At 43.0% G+C, this 21,707-nt stretch overlaps 1 protein-coding gene across 2 annotated transcripts; it reads left to right on the forward strand.

Annotated features, from left to right (window-relative positions):
• Positions 1-259: 259 nt before the first annotated feature.
• Positions 260-19,291, forward strand: LOC139369913 (ephrin type-A receptor 2-like). 2 transcript variants are annotated; one of them, XM_071109195.1, is made up of 15 exons: positions 260-369; positions 1,264-1,331; positions 2,742-3,381; positions 11,011-11,166; positions 11,368-11,828; positions 11,983-12,160; positions 12,271-12,370; positions 12,887-12,942; positions 13,920-14,045; positions 14,156-14,341; positions 14,986-15,257; positions 15,489-15,638; positions 16,888-17,081; positions 17,201-17,356; positions 17,711-19,291. In XM_071109195.1, exons 1-15 carry the CDS (start codon positions 285-287, stop codon positions 17,829-17,831), a joined length of 2,949 nt encoding a protein of 982 aa, XP_070965296.1. In that variant the 5' UTR covers positions 260-284; the 3' UTR covers positions 17,832-19,291. The 2 variants fall into 2 exon arrangements, with proteins under 2 accessions (XP_070965296.1, XP_070965297.1); XM_071109196.1 differs by having other exon boundaries at positions 12,274-12,370.
• The last annotated feature ends 2,416 nt before the right edge of the window (positions 19,292-21,707 follow it).

The raw sequence follows: 21,707 nt of genomic DNA on the forward strand, positions 1-21,707 counted from the left end.
TTTTTTCTAAAAGCTAAATACTAGGGGGATAGCCTACAGTCGTTTCACTGAATGTACATCCTCACTGCACAGGTAGTATAATCTTATGATTTGACCCCACCTCTACCGCATACCATATATGGATTGTGCCCACATTCCAAAGGCGGAGCTCATCATGCCACCTGTTTTTCTATGGAACTTTCGGCTGAAACGAAGGGCGGTTGACACCGGTAGTGCTCACAGAAGTTCGGCGATATTACGAGATCAGATCAGAGAGGAATTGCCGTCAAAAGTTTAAAAAAAAAATGGATTTCCGTCGTGTTACTTTTGATTCTTTGTTTTTGTATGTATTTATTACCCATATATTTATTACTCTTCACGCGAAAGAACGTACGTACTCTATTTTTCGTTCTAAAATGCGATTGTAAAGAGCCTTGCTTTGTGTTTTATGAGTTGGGGGATTGGGCTGTGACATGGTATTCTTGAAGTTTTGTAATATTCTTGCGATATTGTCTATATTACAGTGTTATACAGTCTTTTTAAACAGTCTTTTTCCTCCAATATTTATATTTTCTGTTCAATGGATTGCTTTTTCTATGATATTGTTGGCTATCTTTGCTACTTTAAACATGCAATAATGATACTTTTCATTATTCTTAATTTATACAACTTGGTAATGGTGGTATTTGATCATGATTTAAAGGAAGGAATTTTACTTCACAAAGAGGACTTGACACTGAAATTCCTTCAGATGAGAGTTGCTAGGTGATGCCATTGTTCATTCAAAGTTTTTAGTTTCAGTATCGGAGTGGACAGGGTCTTGTACTGAAGGGAGAAGGGATGGGAGTGTAGGCTGTGATTGACTTGCATGGGTTCTTAGAGATGTTCCCAACAATTTTCACTCCCTTTATCATGCTATTTAACTTCCCATATTTTCCTCTGCCTTTTTCATGCAAACACGGGTAATTCATAGTTTACTTAAATGGACATGGCTTATTTGATCAGATTTGTCATGCATGTCCTCTTGAAAGCCGTGGATGACGTTATATTGGGCCTATTTGGTGAATCTAGGCCTGGCAATTTCTAGCAGGCTACTTTAATAATTGTTGGCTCAGAGAAACAAAGTAACTTTTATAATCCAGTTTACTTGTAGAGTACATCACTTATTACACATGTTCAATTTCTTATAACACATAAGAAGTTATGCCTATTATTTTCTAACGAAACAGCTCCTCAAATGAATTAAGAATGTTTACTAATAGTGCTTTAAAATTATCTCTGTAGAGGTGTTGCTGGATATGAAAGCTTCGGGAGGCGAGTTGGGATGGTTGACCTGGCCATATGAAGAAGGGGTGAGTAGTAACCATAGCATATAGTGAGAAAATATAAGGATTGCAGTAGTCTAACCAGATGGATGGTCTACACATGATACACCAGATGGTGTGAAAAGTAGGCTAGATGTCACACAAGGTAGATTCCAAGCCACATTTTGAATTGCACATTTTTGAAAGGTCACATGCAAGACATTCTCTCCGCTCTCATTCCTTCAGAACAGTTTTCTGTGAAAGATGGAATGAGTAGCAGCTCACAAAGTTTTGGCAAAGCTAGCCTACACTGGTTTTAGAGCAACCCTTTCATAATACAACTATAAATGTCATAAAATGTCAGCGTTAGAGCTGCATCTGAATTTACAGGACAAACGTACATTTTCTAACTGAAAATAGCCAACAGGTTGTCATCATTCCAACAATATTCCCCCAAAAACTTTTTGTTGTTGTTGCTGTGGTAATATACATTTGGGAGGTTCCTGTCAGACAAACTGGAACACAAGACTGATGGAAGGAGAAAGGAAGGGAGACTGGTTGGAGGGGGAGAGAGGCATTCCTCTATCTATAGTAGTGTGGTTGACGGTCTTAAAAAAGCAACAGGATGTGGTCAGCGTCAGTGCGCTAACTGCTGTTCTTTTGTTACCGTGAAGTTTACAGATGCATTGCATTCTCTACGTATTGGGTAGGATTCCCCCCTATTTTATGATGTTTGGTCTATTCTCATCAAACTTCCTCAAACTTATGAAACACATTTACATTTGACTTTGGAGTGGATGTTTTAATAATGCACTTTGTTCTTGATCTATATCTATCTTCTCTTCCTTCTCACACTCATCCTCCTCACACTTGGAATAAAGCACTCACTGTGTATGGTCCAATGAAATATGCCTTTATGGAAGCCATCTGAGGGGTTAAATGATTTCATGATGGTTATTCTTTTACAGCCCTGTGCTTAATTAATGGATTCCTTAAATCCTGCTACCAGGCAAGCATTTCCTTATTTTCCCTCTCTTAAAACAGACTTAATCACAGCCAATATTGCTGCCATGTCTTTTCCATGAACTTGTAAAAAAACCTTTAACTGCCATAATGCTTGGTATTCCACAAAAGTATGTGTTTTAGTGTTAGTCTGTGTCACACAGGCACCCACGTCAGTTCGTGGAAACCACACACGCAGTGAGCAATCCACGCGTCCAGACCAAATCCTTCCCTGGCGTGTGGAAGAAAAGTAGCAGGAAAGCTTGAGCAGTTTATAGGCTTCTCAGCAGGCAGACAGGTTGTTTCATCAATAAAACAGCAACTGATCCTTGACGAGAACATAATCCCCTTAATCTTATGCTCATTCTCTTAAAACCCTCTCTCTCCTTCCTTCACTTGTTGTGTCTTGCCCTGTACATTGTGTTAAACTAAACCTCTGTTCTCTCTCTGTTTCAGTGGGAGATAGTCCAGACAGTGGTGAATGGCTCCCTCCTCTACACTTACAGTGTGTGTAACATCGACGCGGGTGAGCAGGACAACTGGCTCCGAACCACCTTCATCCAAGGGCGCCCAGGGACCACCCGCGTCTCTGTGGAGCTGCACTTCGTTGTGCGGGACTGCAACACCTTCGACGGCACCTCGCTCGCCTGCAAAGAGACCTTCAACCTGCACATGTTCGAGGCCGATGCCGACGTGGGCACCAGCTTCCATAAGGGCCAGTTCCGCAAAGTGGCCACCATCGCGTCGGATGAAATCACGCGGGGCCGCGGTGTGCTGAAGGTAAACGTGGAGACACGGACAATGGGCCCTCTATCCAGGAAGGGCTTCTACTTGGCCTTCCAGGACATGGGAGCGTGTGTGGCACTGCTCTCTGTGAGGGTGTACTACAAGACTTGTCCGTCCACCGTGCAGAGCCTGGCCGCCTTCCCAGAGACGGTAACAGATGCCCTGAGGGAGGTGGAGGGAACATGTGTGCAGAACGCCGTGAGCCAGGCCACCCCACGCATCTACTGCACCACTGAGGGAGAGTGGGTGGTGCCCGTGGGACAGTGCCAATGCCGCGGAGGCTATGAAGTTGTTGGAGACTCCTGCCAAGGTAAGACTACAGCCAGGCTTCACGTAATGCATCTCCCTGCACACCCCAACCATACCTGTTGTAATGTTGGGTGTTAGTTTTCAACAGCAGCTGTATTTACAGAAGTGCAAGGACTAACCACCACACTGGCTGGGTTTTTAGAAATGACTGCACACTGTGCACAAGAATGTGAATTGGGATTTAAAACATCACAGAGACATGAATGTTAATTGGGATTTCAAACACCTCACAGACATGAATGTTAATTTGGATTTCAAACACCTCACAGACATGAATGTTAATTGGGATTTCAAACACCTCACAGACATGAATGTTAATTGGGATTTCAAACACCTCACAGACATGAATGTTAATTGGGATTTCAAACACCTCACAGACATGAATGTTAATTGGGATTTCAAACACCTCACAGACAAAAATAAAAGCAGGTCAGGTGTAGAATGATTTACAGGAATGAATGTAGACAAAACAGTGTGAGGTATTTGGACATGTTTTTGTTTGTTTTGACAGCAATGCCAAGAGATGTTTAGGATTGTAACACTATTTCCAAACATGATATGGGAGAGGGACTGCATGTGGGAGAATGTGGCAGAGGTACAAGGCAAAGGGGAATTTTGGGGAAGTTTTGACTGCTGTAAAGAGCACTCCTGGTCATGAATCATTCTACCTGGCCAACATTTTCTTTCCACTGTGTTTGTCTCTCAGGACGTAGAAATGGGGTGGGGTGAGGAGGATACTGTTTTATGGACAATGAAAATTGTACGAGGGAAATCTGTTGTAGACTATAGGGGCATGAGGTGTAAAAGTTTGTAGTTTAAGTAGGAATGGTGTTTAAGAATGTTCAAATGCATATAATCCGGATACATCTGTTTGTTTGAGGCAAGGGGACTGGTAGAGAGGCATTTGGTTTTTTAATGTTGTATATGAGAAACACTGAGAGTACGCCTAGATGGAACACATTGCAGTAATGAATTGAAATGTAAATGATTGTTTGCTCACATTGTTTGTATGAAAGTTGCCATGTCTTTGGTATTCCGGGGTGTGGTGTGATGAGCTATCAGGAGGAAACTGGAAAGGAGGGGGAGAGGAAGGGAGGAACATTACATTACTTTATGCTCAGTGAACTGGGGATTTCTGAAAGGAATTAGTTCACCCTCACATCCCCTCCCGTACTGATTGGCTAAGGAGAGCCATGTGACTTGATGTGCCAGCTGAAGAGTACCTGAGCAGTGTGTCTTCTCCACACAGCTATTTGTGTGCGTCCATAGCCATGGCTGAGGCAAACCACAGATTACAGGGACTATGCCGTCACGCCCATCTCAGTCAGGAAGGTTATACTGAGTCAGTCTGTGGTTTATGACGGGACAAGAGGCTCCCTTGTTGAAGCCAGAGATCCCGGTCACCTTGGGTGGTATAATTACTTGGATTGTATCCCTTTGACTCCCTATTACAGTAAAATATAGCCAATAGGCTAGGCAACCAGGTTAGCTCATAGATAAGGGATCATCAAATCAAATCAAATCAAATTTTATTTGTCACATACACATGGTTAGCAGATGTTAATGCGAGTGTAGCGAAATGCTTGTGCTTCTAGTTCCGACAATGCAGTAATAACAAGTAATCTAACTAACAATTCCAAAACTACTGTCTTGTACACAGTGTAAGGGGATAAAGAATATGTACATAAGGATATATGAATGAGTGATGGTACAGAGCAGCATAGGCAAGATACAGTAGATGGTATCGAGTACAGTATGTTTAAATGAGATGAGTATGTAAACAAAGTGGCATAGTTTAAAGTGGCTAGTGATACATGTATTACATAAGGATACAGTCGATGATATAGAGTACAGTATATACGTATGCATATGAGATGAATAATGTAGGGTAAGTAACATTATATAAGGTAGCATTGTTTAAAGTGGCTAGTGATATATTTACATCATTTCCCATCAATTCCCATTATTAAAGTGGCTGGAGTTGAGTCAGTGTCAGTGTGTTGGCAGCAGCCACTCAGTGTTAGTGGTGGCTGTTTAACAGTCTGATGGCCTTGAGATAGAAGCTGTTTTTCAGTCTCTCGGTCCCAGCTTTGATGCACCTGTACTGACCTCGCCTTCTGGATGATAGCGGGGTGAACAGGCAGTGGCTCGGGTGGTTGATGTCCTTGATGATCTTTATGGCCTTCCTGTGACATCGGGTGGTGTAGGTGTCCTGGAGGGCAGGTAGTTTGCCCCCGGTGATGCGTTGTGCAGACCTCACTACCCTCTGGAGAGCCTTACGGTTGAGGGCGGAGCAGTTGCCATACCAGGCGGTGATACAGCCCGCCAGGATGCTCTCGATTGTGCATCTGTAGAAGTTTGTGAGTGCTTTTGGTGACAAGCCGAATTTCTTCAGCCTCCTGAACCAACTAACTGAACAAAATATAAACGTAACATGTAAAGTGTTTGTCCCATGTTTCATGAACTGAAATAAAAGATCCCAGACATTTTTCTATACGCACAAAAAGCTTATTTCTCAAAAATATTGTGCGCAAATTTGTTAACATCCCTGTTAGTGAGCATTTCTCCTTTGCCAAGATAATCCATCCACCTGACAGGTGTGGCATATCAAGAAGCTGATTAAACAGCAAGATCAATACACAGGTGCACCTTGTACTGGGGACAATAAAAGGACACTCTAAAATGTGCAGTTTTGTCACACAACACAATGCCATATATGTCTCAAGTTTTGAGGGAGTGTGGATTTGGCATACTGAGTACAGGAATGTCCACCAGAGCTGTTGCCAGAGAATTTAATGTTCATTTCTCTACCATAAGCCGCCTCCAACGTCATTTTAGAGAATTTAATGACCCTAAGCATACAGCCAATGCAATGCTGAAATGGTTTCAGAACAAGAATGTGAAAGTCCCTTTGTGGCCCAGCCAAAGCCCAGACTAGAATTGAAAATCTGTGGAAAGACTTGAAGATTAGGGTTTACCGCCGCTCCCCATCTAACTTATGAAAGCTTAAAATCCCCAAATCCAGATGTGTCTCTTGTGGATACAGACATACCCAAGACGACTCAAAGCTGTAATCGCCGACAAAGGTGCTTCTACAATGTATTGACCCAGGGGTGTGAATACTTATGTAAATGAGACATTTATGTATTTCATTTTCAAAAACATTTCTAAAATATCTAAAAACTGGGGGCCAAACCCGGCCCGCAGGCCACCAGTTAGGGAACCCTGTCATAGATTGTTATGTTGTTACCGTACTACATTAAAGAGACATTTACATTTATCTTAACATTGAGAAAGTATTCCACCATACCATAGCTCCAAGCCTGAGGAAGGGTAACCCGAAGGGTCTGATAGTTCCAGGCGAAGGGGAAGGCCAAGGAATGTTCCATGTCCAGGACCGCTGTCAGTGCTGCTGTGAATCGCATTACAAGAGACATGCCAAACAGAAGATGTATTATTGATGCAATTTCAATGTTGTTTGAGTTTCTTTGTGCATTATCACATTTGCTTGAGATGATTTTACTGCAACACTGCTCACTGCATCTAAGCTTGTTGACATAGGCGTTTCAAAGAGCTGTCAGTCAAGGTGAGCTCATTAATATAAGCTCTCCGCCACTCAGCCTGTCTTTTCAAACTTCCTGATAGTAAGCCATGAGAGAGAAATGCCTTTTTACCTCAAATATTTCAGCATTTCTACCCCCAAAAAATATTATGGGTGATATTTTAGTCACTCAAAAGGCCATTTTACATGGGAATGACTGTTCGGGACCTTTAAAAAATATTTTCACAGTTGAATTCGGAAGTTTACATACACCTTAGCCAAATACATTTAAACTCAGTTTTTCACAATTCCTGACAATTAATCCTAGTAAAAATTCCCTGTCTTAGGTCAGTTAGGATCACCACTTCATTTTAAGAATGTGAAATGTCAGAATAATAGTAGAGAGAATTATCACATTCCCAGTGGGTCAGAAGTTTACATACACTCAATTAGTATTTGGTAGCATTGCCTTTAAATTGTTTAACTTGGGTCAAACGTTTCAGGTAGCCTTCCACAAGCTTCCCACAATAAGTTGGGTGAATTCTGGCCCATTCCTCCTGACAGAGCTGGTGTAACAGGTTTGTAGGCCTCCTCGCTCGCACATGCTTTGTCAGTTCTTCCCACACATTTTCTATAGGATTGAGGTCAGGGCTGAGTGATGGCCACTCCAATACCTTGACTTTGTTGTCCTTAAGCCATTTTGCCACAACTTTGAAAGTATGCTTGGGGTCATTGTCCATTTGGAAGACCCATTTGCGACCAAGCTTTAACTTCCTGACTGATGTATTGAGATGATGCTTCAATAAATCCACATTTCCCTCCTCATGATGTCATCTATTTTGTGAAGTGCACCAGTTTCTCCTGCAGCAAAGCACCCCCACAACATGATGCTGCCACCCCTGTGCTTCACGGTTGGGATAGTGTTCTTCGGCTTGCAAGCCTCCCCCTTTTTCCTCCAAACATAATGATGGTCATTATGGCCAAACAGTTCTATTTTTGTTTCATCAGACCAGAGGACATTTTTCCAAAAAGTACTATCTTTGTCCCTATGTGCAGATGCGAACCATAGTCTAGTTTTTTTATGGCAGTTTTGGAGCAGTGTCTTCTTCCTTGCAGAGCAGCCTTTCAGGTTATGTCGATATGGGACTTGTTTTACTGTGGATATAGATACTTTTGTACCGGTTTCCTCCAGCATCTTCACAGGGTCCTTTGCTGTTGTTCTGGGATTGATTTGCACTTTTCGCACCAAAGTACATTCATCTCTAGGAGACAGGACACGTCTCCTTCTGAGTGGTATGACGGCTTCGTGGTCCCATGGTGTTTATACTTGCGTACTATTGTTTGTACAGATGAACGTGGTACCTTCAGGCATTTGGAAATTGCTCCCAAAGATGAACCAGACTTGTGGAGGTCTATAATCTTTTGATTTTTCCATGATGTCAAGCAAAGAGGCACTGAGTTTGAAGGTAGGCCTTGAAATACATCCACAGGTACACCTCCAGTTGACTCAAATGATGTCAATTAGGTCATCAGAAGCTTCTAAAGCCATGACATCATTTTCTGGAATTTTCCAAGCTGTTTAAAGGCACAGTCAACTTAGTGTATGTAAACTTCTGACTTACTGGATTGTGATACAGTGAAATAAACAATTGTTGGAAAAAACAAAGTAGATGTCCTAGCCGACTTGCCAAACTATGGTTTGTTAACAAGACGTTTGTGGAGTGGTTTAAAAACTAGTTTCAATGACTTCAACCAAAGTGTATGTAAACTTCCAACTTCAACTGTAGATATATATATATATATATATATATATATATATATATATATATATATATATATATATATATATATATTAAAAGAGGACAAAGACAGAAAAGACCCAAACAGGCTTGACATGACAAACTTATTCAGTTCATTATTATACTAATTTCTAATACTGAGTCATATCCTAATTCTCTGTGCAGTCAAGCAGAAACACATTCCTGTCAATGGCAAGGGATTTATGTCTCTAAAGGTCCAGAGAATATGTTCTGGGAACGAGGAAGTAAAGGGGAATGTTGGGCCAGGATGACTCAAATAAGATGGTTGTTCGTGACTCAGTATGAAGTCATTAGGGAGGGTAGTTGGTGGTTAATGGACAGTTGGCGGGCGCATGAGAGGTTGGTCAGTTAGATCTGTGGAACTGCCAGGAACTTGGTTAATTTAGGCAAGGGGCAGCAGGTAGCTTAGTGGTTAGAGCGTTGGACTAGTAACTGAAAGGTTGCAAGATCAAATCCCCAAGGTAAAAATCTGGTGTTCTACCCCTGAACAAGGCAGTTAACTTAACCCACTGTTCCTAGGCCATCATTGAAAATAAGAATTTGTTCTTAACTGACTTGCCTAGTTAAATGAAGGTTAAAAAAAAATTGTCAAGAGGATTAGTGTGGAGCAAAAGGACAGCTGTTTGCGAATGATATGCCACATGCAATGAGCTCCTTGTTCCCACTCATTAGAACAATGGGCTGACACAGAGATCAAAACATAGATGAGATTAACAGATACATTACTGCCTCCACCACTCCATTCATAAAGAGCACCACCGTGTCCAAAGGAACTGACCAGGACAATGTGAGCCATTATTTCAGGTCCCACTTTCAGTCAGATATTTTTTTTTATTTCCTTAGTTTGTAAGAAAATTAAATTCATCAATAACAAACAACCACATTAATGTGTAATAATTCTGTGAAATTCATTTTTTAGTCTTGTAAAGTTTCACTCACTGAGATTCAAACATTCTCAGAGTGATCTTGAAAGAGTGCTGTCACTGATATATGCAGCGCACATTCCACCATTTTAGGGCTCTAATGAATAAACACAACATATTTATGGAACCACTCAGTCCAATCCCAGTCACAATAGATGAATAGGGGTAGGGGTGCTTTGATACTTGGCAGGAGTCCTGCTGCTCGTTCTCCAGATGAAACAGGCTAGCCCCCTTTTCTTATGCGTTCGTAGCACTATACACCCCTACACTCCCAGAGTGATTCCCCAGAGAGAACTTCTGTTGGTACTTGCAACCCTAACCCATCCCCCATCCATCTATTCTTCTCAATCCCCCCTACTCAAACTCAAAACTCATCTCCATTGTTCTATTGTGGGGCTGGATGTTACGCAGCGGTCCTTCTGCCATGGTGGTTAAGTCACTGGCAGATCCCTCTTGTCCATCACAGGTCACCCTCTTCACTATAGAGGCCTGATGAAAGACTTATCCCCTGGGGAGACATTAGAATAAAGGGTGAGAGAGAGGAGATCGCTTCTTAAAGTAAACATTCACATCGATTCTCCTAAAAAATGTGTATTGATTTAGGCTCCAACAACACGGTTGGTCAACAACATCTCCCCTTTAGCAGTTCTACTTCCTCCAGACTTCCTCTCCCTTGCTCCATCCTTGCATGTTGTCATTTGTCACCGGAGGAAGGAAGGAAGTACAGTTTCAGACTTGCAATCCCTGCATCCTGGTTTCTGTCCAATACACACACACACACACACACACACACACACACACACACACACACACACACACACACACACACACACACACACACACACACACACACACACACACACACACACACACACACACACACTCTTCCGGAATGGAAGGTACATTTTTTCTTCATATCCTACAGGTCAGTTGAATATCTTCAGCAGTAACCATTTTGCTGTTTCCGTTAGGCTCCTCAGACAATACCCACACCAGCATTCACAGTGCTGATTTTGGAGTTCAAAGGGAACGGTTGTACAGAGTGAACATCTGCTATGTTGAGTGTTTCCGTGGCATCCGGTTGACTGTCAGTGCAACTTGAGAATGGAACTTGAGGCGCAAAGGACAAGTGGAGGCAAATCGTCCGGAAAATCCCATTCCATTCTGTTAAAATACAAAGCCTCAGTGATTACAGTTTAACCACAGCCTGAGTTTCCTGTCAAGCCCCAGGGGACTGACAGAGATATCTTTTTAATGTATTGTAACTCAATCACACACTCTTTCCCTTGTGTACGTGTGGATACTAATAATACTATAACTAATAAGCATCCTCCTGTTTCTTTCAGCGTGTACGCCAGGCTCCTTTAAAGACTCTGTGTCCAGTGAGTCCTGTGAGGTTTGTCCTGAGAATACTGAGCCATCCACAGCCGGCGCCCTCCTGTGTCCATGTATGGAGGGATTCTACCGCTCCCCATCAGACCCTCTTATGTCAGCCTGCTCTGGTAAGAACAATGGCCAGATAGTCAGCTACAGCCAGGCCTATCACTAACAAAGGATTAGCCAATTCTACAGCCATTCCTTATTTTATCCTGTGTCCTCATAGGCTATACTGTCTTTATGTCATCATCATTGTTGATAGAGGGATCTGAGCGTTCTTCATCTGGTGTATTAACATTTGGAATGTCTCACAATAACTCCTTTAGCCCCACCCAGCGCCCCTCGTGACCTGGCCTCCACCACTCTGTCAGCGGACGGCAGGCTGCAGCTGTCCTGGAGCCCCCCACTGGTGACAGGAGGCCGCCGGGACATCTGCTACAGCGTGGTGTGTGAGCGCTGCACCGGGGCCCTGTGTGTGCCCTGTGGGGAGAAGGTCCGCTTCCAGCCCGACCCCACGGACCTCCAGGACACCATGGTGACTGTTAGCCAGTTGGAGCCCCACCTCAACTACACGTTCACTGTAGAGGCCCGCAGCGGAGTGTCTCAGTACAGCAGCCAGAGACCCAGCAGCACCATCACCACCGCTCTGCACTTCACTGATCCCCCCAAGGTGACGTCCATCCGTCTGGAGGAGCGGAGCCCCACCAGCCTGTCTCTGTCCTGGGCTCTGTCCAGCCGAGCACCATCCCATATCACCCACCGCTACGAACTCATGTACCGCAGGAAGGTAAGACAGACAACTACACTCCTCCCTCTCTCTTCTCTCCATGTCAGTCACACATTAAACACAACATATATATATATATATATATATAATAGTATTAGTATATCTCTATAGTGAATCCCCTCTCAGTGCTCCTCTCTCTCCCTGTCCCATGCAGGAGGACGACAGTGAGCGTGATGTCACCACATACACAGTCCTGGTTCTGGACAAGAGTACGGTCCAGATCAGTGACCTCTCCCCTGACACGGCCTACGTGTTCAGAGTTCAGGCTCTCAGCCCTGAGGGAAACCCAGGGGGATACAGCATGAAGCATGTGTTCAAAACCTTGCCCATTGGTAAGTGTGGCCCTAGAGACACCACACTGTTTGTCTCTAATATCCAGGCAAGACGTTTTAAAATGTGAGTGTATTGTGATCTCACTGTGTTGTCTGTGGTTGTGTTTCAGCAGAGTCTCAGGTCCAGAACTACACAGGGGTTATGGGAGCTGTAGTAGGAGGAGGAATCATGCTGCTCGTCGTTGTAGTCCTTCTACTGCTGCACAAACGGTTAGAACACACTAATCCTATCATATCCCTCTGTCCTAAGATGTAGTTCACATTTGGTATTTCATTACATTTCCATTTCAGTAATTTAGCAGATGCTCTTATCCAAAGTGACTTACAGTTAGTGCATTCATCTTAAGATAACTATGTGGGACAACCACATACTGTATCTCAGTCATAGTGAGTAAATGTTTTTCTTAATAAGCTGATTGAGAATGTAATGCCATGTCATCTCTAAGAGGGTTTTTATCAGTAACAGCCAGAGTAGCTGTTAAAAACTGTAACTGTAGCTGACTGGGTCTGTGGCTGAAGATGATCCTGCCCTTACTGATATGACAGCCTGTCTGTATATACGAGTATAGGACGAGTCAACAACATTATCTGGATATGAGTTAACAGAATATGAACGTTTAAAAGTGAGATGTTCACTGGGCAGTTTAATGATACCTTACATAATAAGAATGTCTTAACATTGCATATTGTCTGGCCAATCATAATAGTGACTTTGCTTCCTAACAGGAGAATGAACTACCGTCATAGACAGGGATCAGAGGACCCCTACTTCTTCAGCACAGGTAGGAATCACAGCATCCAAGAAATACACTACATGACCAAAAGTATGTAGACACCGGCTCGTCGAACATCTCATTCCAAAATCATGGGCATTAATATGGAGTTGATCCCCCCTTTGCTGCTATAACAGCCTCCACTCTTCTGGGAAGGCTTTCCACTAGATGTTGGAACATTGCTGCTGGGACTTGCTTCCAATCTGCCACAAGAGCATTATTGAGTTTGGGCACTGATATTGGGCGATTAGGTTGGGCTCGCAGTCGGCGTTCCAATTCATCCGAAAGGTGTTCGATGGGGTTGAGGTCAGGGCTTTGAGCAGGCCAGTCAAGTTTCACACCGATCTCAACAAACCATTTCTGTATGGACCTCGCTTTGTGCACGGGGGGGCATTGTCATGCTGAAAGAGGAAAGGGCTTTCCTCTGTTGCAACAAAGTTGAAAGCACAGAATCGTCTAGAATGTATGCTGTAGCATTAAAATGTCCCTTCACTGGAATTAAGTGGACTAGCCTGAACCATGAAAAATAGCCCCAGGCCATTATTCCTCCTCCACCAAACTTTACAGTTGGAACTTTGCATTGGGGCAGGTAGCATTGTCCTGGCATCCGCTAAACGCAGATTTGTCCGTCGGACTGCCAGATGATTCATCACTCCAGAAAACGAGTTTCCACTGCTCCAGAGTCCAATGGCGGCGGAGAAATTTGACTAACTGACTTGTTGGAAAGGTGGCCTATGACGGTGCCACGTTGAAAGTCACTGAGCTCTTCAGTAAGGCCATTCTACTGCCAATGTTTGTCTATGGACATTGAATTGCTGTGTGCTCGATTTTATGCACCTGTCAGCAACGATTGTGGCTGAAATAGCAAAATCCACTAATTTTAAGGGGTGTCCACATACTTTTGTATATATAGTCAAATTCCCTCTATTGGAACAGCGATGTGCATTACCAAAGAGATTATCTCCCATCTTCAATCTCCTCCTCAGATCAACTGAAGCCCCTGAAGACCTACGTTGACCCACACATGTACGAGGACCCCAACACTGCTATCCTGAAGTTTGCCAGCGAGATTCATCCCAGTCTTGTCACTAAGCAAAAAGCCATCGGAGCAGGTAAATGTCAAACTAGTTTACAGTAATATTTTGAACAAATCTCATCGATCCCCTCCCCCAAGAAGAATGCTATGAATTCATATTATTCTCTGTGTGTTTCTGTTTCACAGGAGAGTTTGGGGAAGTGTACCGTGGTGTGATGAAGGCTCCAAGGAGAGGAGAGGTAACGGTAGCCATCAAGACATTGAAGCCAGGCTACACAGAGAAGCAGAAGCAGGATTTCCTTAGTGAAGCCAGCATCATGGGCCAGTTCTCCCACCAGAACATCATCCGCCTGGAGGGAGTCATCACCAAGTGTGAGTTCCTTCTCTCAGACTCTGTGTCTCAAATGACAGCCTCTACTGATTCACTGAATAGTCATTTATTGTCAGGTGTGTGCGTACTGGTAGCAAAGTCAGGTGCAGGAGAGCAGAGAGCTGTGAACAGGCCCACACTTTATTGAGTCAGGAGAAACCAACAGACGGACGCAACTGCGTCAAAACCTCCAGCCCATAGGCAAAAGTGTAAAACGCGCAAAACAGTCACAATAATTTATGTTTAACAATAAACATCTTCGTCAACAACACGGTATAAGCAAACCAGTCTGGCGCGTCAACAATTAACACGTAACACAAACAATTTCACACAAAGACATGAGGGGGAACAGAGGAATAAATACATGCAGTGTGATTGGGGAATGAAAACCAGGTGTACAAGACAAAACAAATGGGTACATTAAAAATGGAACAGCGATGGCTAGAAAGCCGGTAACGTCGACTGCCGAACGCCGCCAGAACAAGGAGAGGAGCCGACTTCGGCCGAAGTCGTGACATTTATTAGTTATTATTAAGTTATTTACTTTATCTAGTAACATCCCCTATTTCCCATCTCCACCATACTGTGCCTCTTTTGTTGACATGAAGTACTACATTTGTACCTTTTTATAATTTTCTTCAAGCAGTCAAGCATGCCATGATTGTGACAGAATACATGGAGAATGGAGCGCTTGACAACTATCTAAAGGACCATGATGGGGAGATTTCCTCGTACCAGCTGGTGGGCATGCTGCGTGGCATCGCGGCCGGCATGAAGTACCTCTCTGACATGAGCTATGTTCACCGAGACCTGGCTGCCCGCAACGTTCTGGTCAACAGCAACCTGGAGTGCAAGGTGTCTGACTTCGGCCTGTCCCGCGTGCTGGAAGACGATCCTGAGGGCACCTACACCACCAGCGTGAGTCAAACATCCATTGTACTGATATTAATGTATGGAAACAGTGGGGGTATTACTATGCACTTAGTAGCCTTCCTATGTCTTTACTTATAATTGGTTACAAATGATTGGTGATGTTGGCAGACACTCACTCCGCCTCCTAAACCTTTACATTAGTAATAGCCATGCCTCTAGTGAATACATTCCCTTCAGTCTCATTCTTATGATTAGTTATTGTTGCTGTTCCTTCAGGGAGGGAAGATCCCCATCCGCTGGACCGCCCCAGAGGCTATCGCCTACAGGAAGTTCACCTCGGCCAGCGACGTGTGGAGCTTTGGCATAGTCATGTGGGAAGTCATGGCCTTCGGAGAACGACCCTACTGGGACATGAGCAACCATGAGGTAGGCCCTACTGGGACAGGAGAAACCATGAGGTAGTCCTACTGGGACATGAGCAACCATGAGGTAGGCCCTACTGGGACATGAGCAACCATGAGGTAGACCCTACTGGGACATGAGCAACAATGAGGTAGACCCTACTGGGACATGAGCAACCATGAGGTAGACCCTACTAGGACATGAGCAACCATGAAGTAGGCCCTACTGGGACATGAGAAACCATGAGGTAGACCCTACTGGGACAGGAGCATCCATGAGGTAGTCCTACTGGGACATGAGAAACCATGAGGTAGACCCTACTGGGACAGGGACATGAGACAACAATGAGGTAGACCCTACTGGGACATGAGCAACCATGAGGTAGACCCTACTGGGACATGAGAAACCATGAGGTAACCATGACAGGGTAGGTAGACCCTACTGGGACAGGGACATAGTCCTACTGGGACAACACCATGAGGTAGACCCTACTGGGACATGGACATGAGAAACCATGAGGTAGACCCTACTGGGACATGAGCAACAATGAGGTAGACCCTACTGGGACATGAGAAACCATGAGGTAGACCCTACTGGGACATGAGCAACCATGAGGTAGGCGCTACTGGGACATGAGCAACAATGAGGTAGACCCTACTGGGACATGAGAAACCATGAGGTAGACCCTACTGGGACATGAGAAACCATGAGGTAGACCCTACTGGGACATGAGAAACCATGAGGTAGACCCTACTGGGACATGAGCAACCATGAGGTAGACCCTACTGGGACAGGAGCATCCATGAGGTAGTCCTACTGGGACATGAGCAACCATGAGGTAGACCCTACTGGGACACGAGCAACCATGAGGTAGGCCCTACTGGGACATGAGCAACAATGAGGTAGACCCTACTGGGACATGAGCAAACATGAGGTAGGCCCTACTGGGACATGAGCAAACATGAGGTAGACCTTACACTTCATCTGTCACATTTCCTTCACTCCCTTCCCTGTTTTATGGAAATAACAGAGCGCTGTAGGTCTGGGTAAACACAAGGCCTCTGTGATGCATCATCTCTGGGTATTTATCCTGGGTGGAGTGTTTAAAACAACCCACTAAGGGCCTCTAAGTCAAAATAGTTCCCACAGTCCTCTTCACATAAAACTGTTAGTGCCCACATGCATTAACACAACACATAATCTTACAGTCTGTTGGTCTAGATCATAAACACTAGCTCTGTGAGACATGGTCTAAACCCCGCTTCTTCCTCAGGTGATGAAGGCCATTAACGAGGCCTTCCGGCTGCCTGCACCCATGGACTGTCCATCCACCGTTTACCAGCTGATGCTGCAGTGTTGGCTGCAGGACCGCTCCAAACGACCTCGCTTCCCAGACATCGTCAACATCCTGGACAAACTGCTCCGGAGCCCAGAATCTCTGAAAACCATTGCTTACTTTGATCCCCGGTAAAGATGCGAATGAATGAAGCTGATTTCCCCTGGACTTGACAGTTGATTTTTTTCAATCACATACTGTGAATATAGCATTTACTTACCAATCTATTTCCCCGTTTTTTTCCTTACAGTGTGTCCATCCGCCTCCCCAGCACCAGTGGCTGTGACGGCTCCCCCTTCAGGTCTGTGCCGGAATGGCTGGAGTCCATCAAGATGAGTCAGTACACTGAGAGCTTTGCCTGCGCTGGAATCACAACCATGGATCAGGTGCTATCCATGAGGCATGAGTAAGTACTACACAAATACAGTAACCATGCACCAGCCTCACCACATTACATGAGCTTAGTAGGGACACTGCCACATTTGAAAAATACAGTAAGAGTATTCAGATCTTTGTTAAGCATTTGTTGTACGGTATGCCACACTCATCTATGGAATGCAACACTCTCATTCATGCTGCACTCATTAAATGCCCCTCCCTCATACCATTCCTCACTGCCCCACCCTATATAGCACCACTGGCTGTATCATGTCCGAGTAGGAAGTTTCAAATGCAATCCTATTTTATCATGTGCTACCTATTGGTTTGAATGTGAAACATTTTCCTAACAGCTCCTGTCTCTATCTTTCTTGTCTCTCAGGGACATCAGGAACATTGGCGTGCGGTTACCAGGTCACATGAAGAGAATCGCCTATAGCATCGTTGGACTTAAAGACCAGACCAGCTCACTCAGTGTTTGCAGTACAGTGTTTGCAGTGTGAGACCCCCAATTTGAGATTCCCCAAAATAGGACTGCACTGACCACCTTATTCCACTGTCACATTGAATAGGGAAATGGAACAAGTTGGGTTGAACATGTAGTAATAATGGCTGAGCTATGCTGCTTTAGACTGGTCAGTGGCATGACTGAAGAGGACCTTGCCTGCCAGCCACAGAAAAGACGGGCACGTAAAGCCATACATGTCAGTCCTCCATGACAAGAGACCCTGAGAGATGTGGTTAAAGGAGAAGTAATGCATCATATATAAATATATTTTTATATTATCAAGTATGGAAATATGATGTCAGATAGGAAACGACAGGCTTTGGATGAAGCTGTATGAGACCTGAGACCTTTTTTCTCAACTGGAAGTCTGCAAAACAAGACATTCTAAGGCACTTCAGGACTGGGTCTACCTCCTCCCCAAGCACTCACTTATTCCTCTAGTCACGTCTGGACTTATTAGTTTCATAAAGATTTGAGGCTTTGACGTAACAGATAGATAGATGAGAATGCCAATCTACTCAAATGACAGGTTTATTTGTCTTCTGAATTATTCCAGTCAGGTCAAGAAGTCAAATACTTTTTCTTTCTTTTTGATTTTGTAGGTTACATCCTGTCTGCAATCCACCTCATATACTTTTCTCTCATACATTTTGAAATAGTATTTTTATTTAGTTTACAGTTCGTCTCCATCTACTCTTAGTGGTTCTTCCATTATTATTTAATATTTATTTTATATTTATTGTATTTTTTAAATTAATGACACTGCTCTGGCACGTTTTTAGAAATATAGTTTTCTGTTTCAATAAAATCATTGTTTCCTTGTAGCAGAAAGGAAACATAGCAGAAAATAATAACTACTGTACATTGTAGTTCTACTATTTATTCACTGGATTCTCAACATAGCTCACTGTAATATCTACTGCTGTACATATCATTCTAGGTATATATATTTTGTGTAAATATGCATAGATTGCATTAGGATTACTAATACAATGTCGTTTGGGTTCACTGGATTCGTTCTGATATTTATGATTTCTTGTTTCTGATTATTATTTGTGTGCTTGTTTGACTTTTTGCATTGTTAAGGAGCTAGAAACAAGCATTTCAGCACATAAAACATTTCGATTTGATAAAAAAATATAGGCAAGAAAAAAATGTTTGATTGAAATAAACATTTTTGGGGGTATTTCCTTGACAACCACCCTCCAGTTGGCGATAAGCACAGTCAGCTTCGATGTCAGTTAGTGACTACCATTGCAGTCTGAAATGTTCCATCTCTACTCTTCTGTACTTCATCACATATGTATCATCTGTTACTGAGCCCCTGCTAAATTCATTCTCGCTGTATCTCGGGCTCAATATTAATTCCTCTTCATTTAATTGTTAACTTGCAATTTTGAGTAGGACAGTAATTACAATGTCTCTAAATGTAATATTGACACATCTATACTGAATAAAAATATAAACGCAACATGTAATGTGTTAGTTCCATGTTTCAAAAGCTGAAATAAAAAACAAAAAGCTTATTTCTCTCAATGTGCACAAATTTGTTTACATTCCTGTTAGTGAGCATTTATCCTTTGTCAAGATAATCCAACCACTTGACAGGTGTGGCATATCAAGAAGCTGATTAAACAGCATGATCATTACATAGGTGCACCTTATGCTGGGGACAATATAAGGCCACTAAAACGTGCAGTTGTGTCATAACACAATGCCAGATGTCTCAAGTTGAGGGAGCATGCAATTGCAATGCTGACTGCAGGAATGTCCACCAGAGCTGTTGCCAGATAATTTAATGTTAATTTCTCTACCATAAGCTGCCTCCGTCATTTTAGAGAATTTGGCAGTACGTCCAACCAGCCTCACAACCGCAGACCACGTGTAACCACAACAGCCCAGGACCTCCACATCCGGCTTCTTCACGTGCATGATCATCAGATGGGGAGGGCAGGGTGACGAAATCATTTGTTATCTTTGCACAGATATATGAATGCGTTGATCCTCCACATAGACGTTCTACTCGCAGTCCTTGTACGATTGTACAGTGAGATCAATGGAAGGTTGAGGCCATTGCTGCACCTCTGCCCAGTCATGCGAAATCCATAGATTTCGACCAAATGAATTTCAATTGACCGATTTCCTAATAGTAACCCAGGAACATCTGAAATTGTTGCATTTAGATTTTTGCTCAGTTTACATGTCCTGATGTGCATTTGTGTACATACAGCTGAAGTTTACATATACCATAGCCAAATACATTTAAAGTCAGTTTCACAATTTCTGACATTTAATCAGAGCAAAAATTCCCTGTCTTAGGTCAGTAAGAATCACCACTTTATTCTAAGAATGTGAAATGTCAGAATAGGAGATTGATTTCAGCATTTATTTATTTCATCTCATTCCCAGTGGGTCAGAAGTTTACTTACAGTCAATTAGTATTTGGTAGCATTACCTTTAAATTATTGAACTTGGGTCAAACGTGTCGGGTAGCCTTCCACAATAAGTTGGGTGAATTTTGGCCCATTCCTCCTGACAGAGCTGATGTAACTGAATCAGGTTTGTAGGCCTCCTTGCTCAAACACACTTTTCCAGTTCTGCTCACACATTTTCTATAGGATTGAGGTCAGAGCTTTGTGATGGCCACTCCAATACCTTGACTTTGTCCTTAAGCCATTTTGCCACAACTTTGGAAGTATGCTCGGGGTCATTGTCCATTTGGAAGATCCATTTGCCACCAAGCTTCAAATTTGTGACTGATGTCTTGATGTTGCTTCAATATATCCACATCTATTTTGTGAAGTGCACCAGTACCAAGGATGAACCAGATTTGTGGAGGTCTACTATTTTTTTCAGAAGTCTTTTGATTTCCCCACGTCAAGCAAAAAAGGCAGAGTTTGAAGGTAGGCCTTGAAATCCATTCACACCACCAATAGGCTAATTGACAATTTGAATCAGACGAGTCTAAAGCCATGATATCATTTTCTGGAATTTTCCAAGCTGTTTAAATGCAGTCAACTTACTGTATGTAAACTGACACTGGAATTGTGATAGTGAATTAAAAGTGAAATTCTGTCTAAACAATTGTTGGAAAATTACTTGTGTCATGCAAAGTAGATGTCCTACAGACTTGCCAAAACCATCGTTTGTGAAGAAATTTGTGGCGTGGTAGAAAAACGAGTTAATGACTCCAATTCTAAGTGTATGTAAACTTCTGACTTAAACTGTACCTGGGAAACCTGGAATGAGCTTTTATATTTTATTGCTGTAAGAATGGGTTAGCTAGCATGCGCTAATTGTAATGTTCACATTAGCTACCTGCTAATTCAGGCATTGCCACGCTAACTGACATTTATTCTGTACTGAGGGCGTTATAGTTAACCATGCTGCTCAAAATGTTACTATAGAAACGTACAGGCGATTTCAGCAGGAAAAGGGTTCAACAGGGACATTTTAAAATATGACACTTTATTTATCATGCATAAAATTCACAAAAATGTCAAACTGATGTTTCCTAAACTAATTGTGAGCTGGTAACTAATCTGTCCAAGTCATCCATGTACGAACAAGAGCTGTGGTCCATCAAAAATAACCAATATAGTGCTATACAACCCCCCAAAAAGTGCAAATAGGAAAACTAAGTGCCAAATACACAAAGTGAATAAGATGCAAGTACATGCAATCCAGTAACAGATTAAAACTGTCGCATCAAATTGCACAATATCAGAAGCTGAAACGTCTCTAAAAAAATTTAAAAACTGTAAACACTTTCCAATGCAGTAACACTGACAGACAACTAAAACTGCTGCTCTTCCAGAGAACCGTCAACTAATAACACATCAGAAACGCTACACAGTACAGTACTTCACAG

This window comes from Oncorhynchus clarkii, chromosome 17 (genome assembly GCF_045791955.1).
Source record: "Oncorhynchus clarkii lewisi isolate Uvic-CL-2024 chromosome 17, UVic_Ocla_1.0, whole genome shotgun sequence".
Taxonomy (NCBI): Eukaryota; Metazoa; Chordata; class Actinopteri; order Salmoniformes; family Salmonidae; genus Oncorhynchus; species Oncorhynchus clarkii.

Excerpts from the sequence above, each read along its gene's own strand:
- LOC139369913 (XM_071109195.1), top strand. The coding sequence starts at position 285 with ATGGATTTCCGTCGTGTTACTTTTGATTCTTTGTTTTTGTATGTATTT. Across the intron at positions 12,371-12,886 it reads CTTCTACTGCTGCACAAACG|GAGAATGAACTACCGTCATA; the intron begins GTTAGAACACAC and ends GCTTCCTAACAG. Across the intron at positions 14,046-14,155 it reads GCAAAAAGCCATCGGAGCAG|GAGAGTTTGGGGAAGTGTAC; the intron begins GTAAATGTCAAA and ends TCTGTTTCACAG.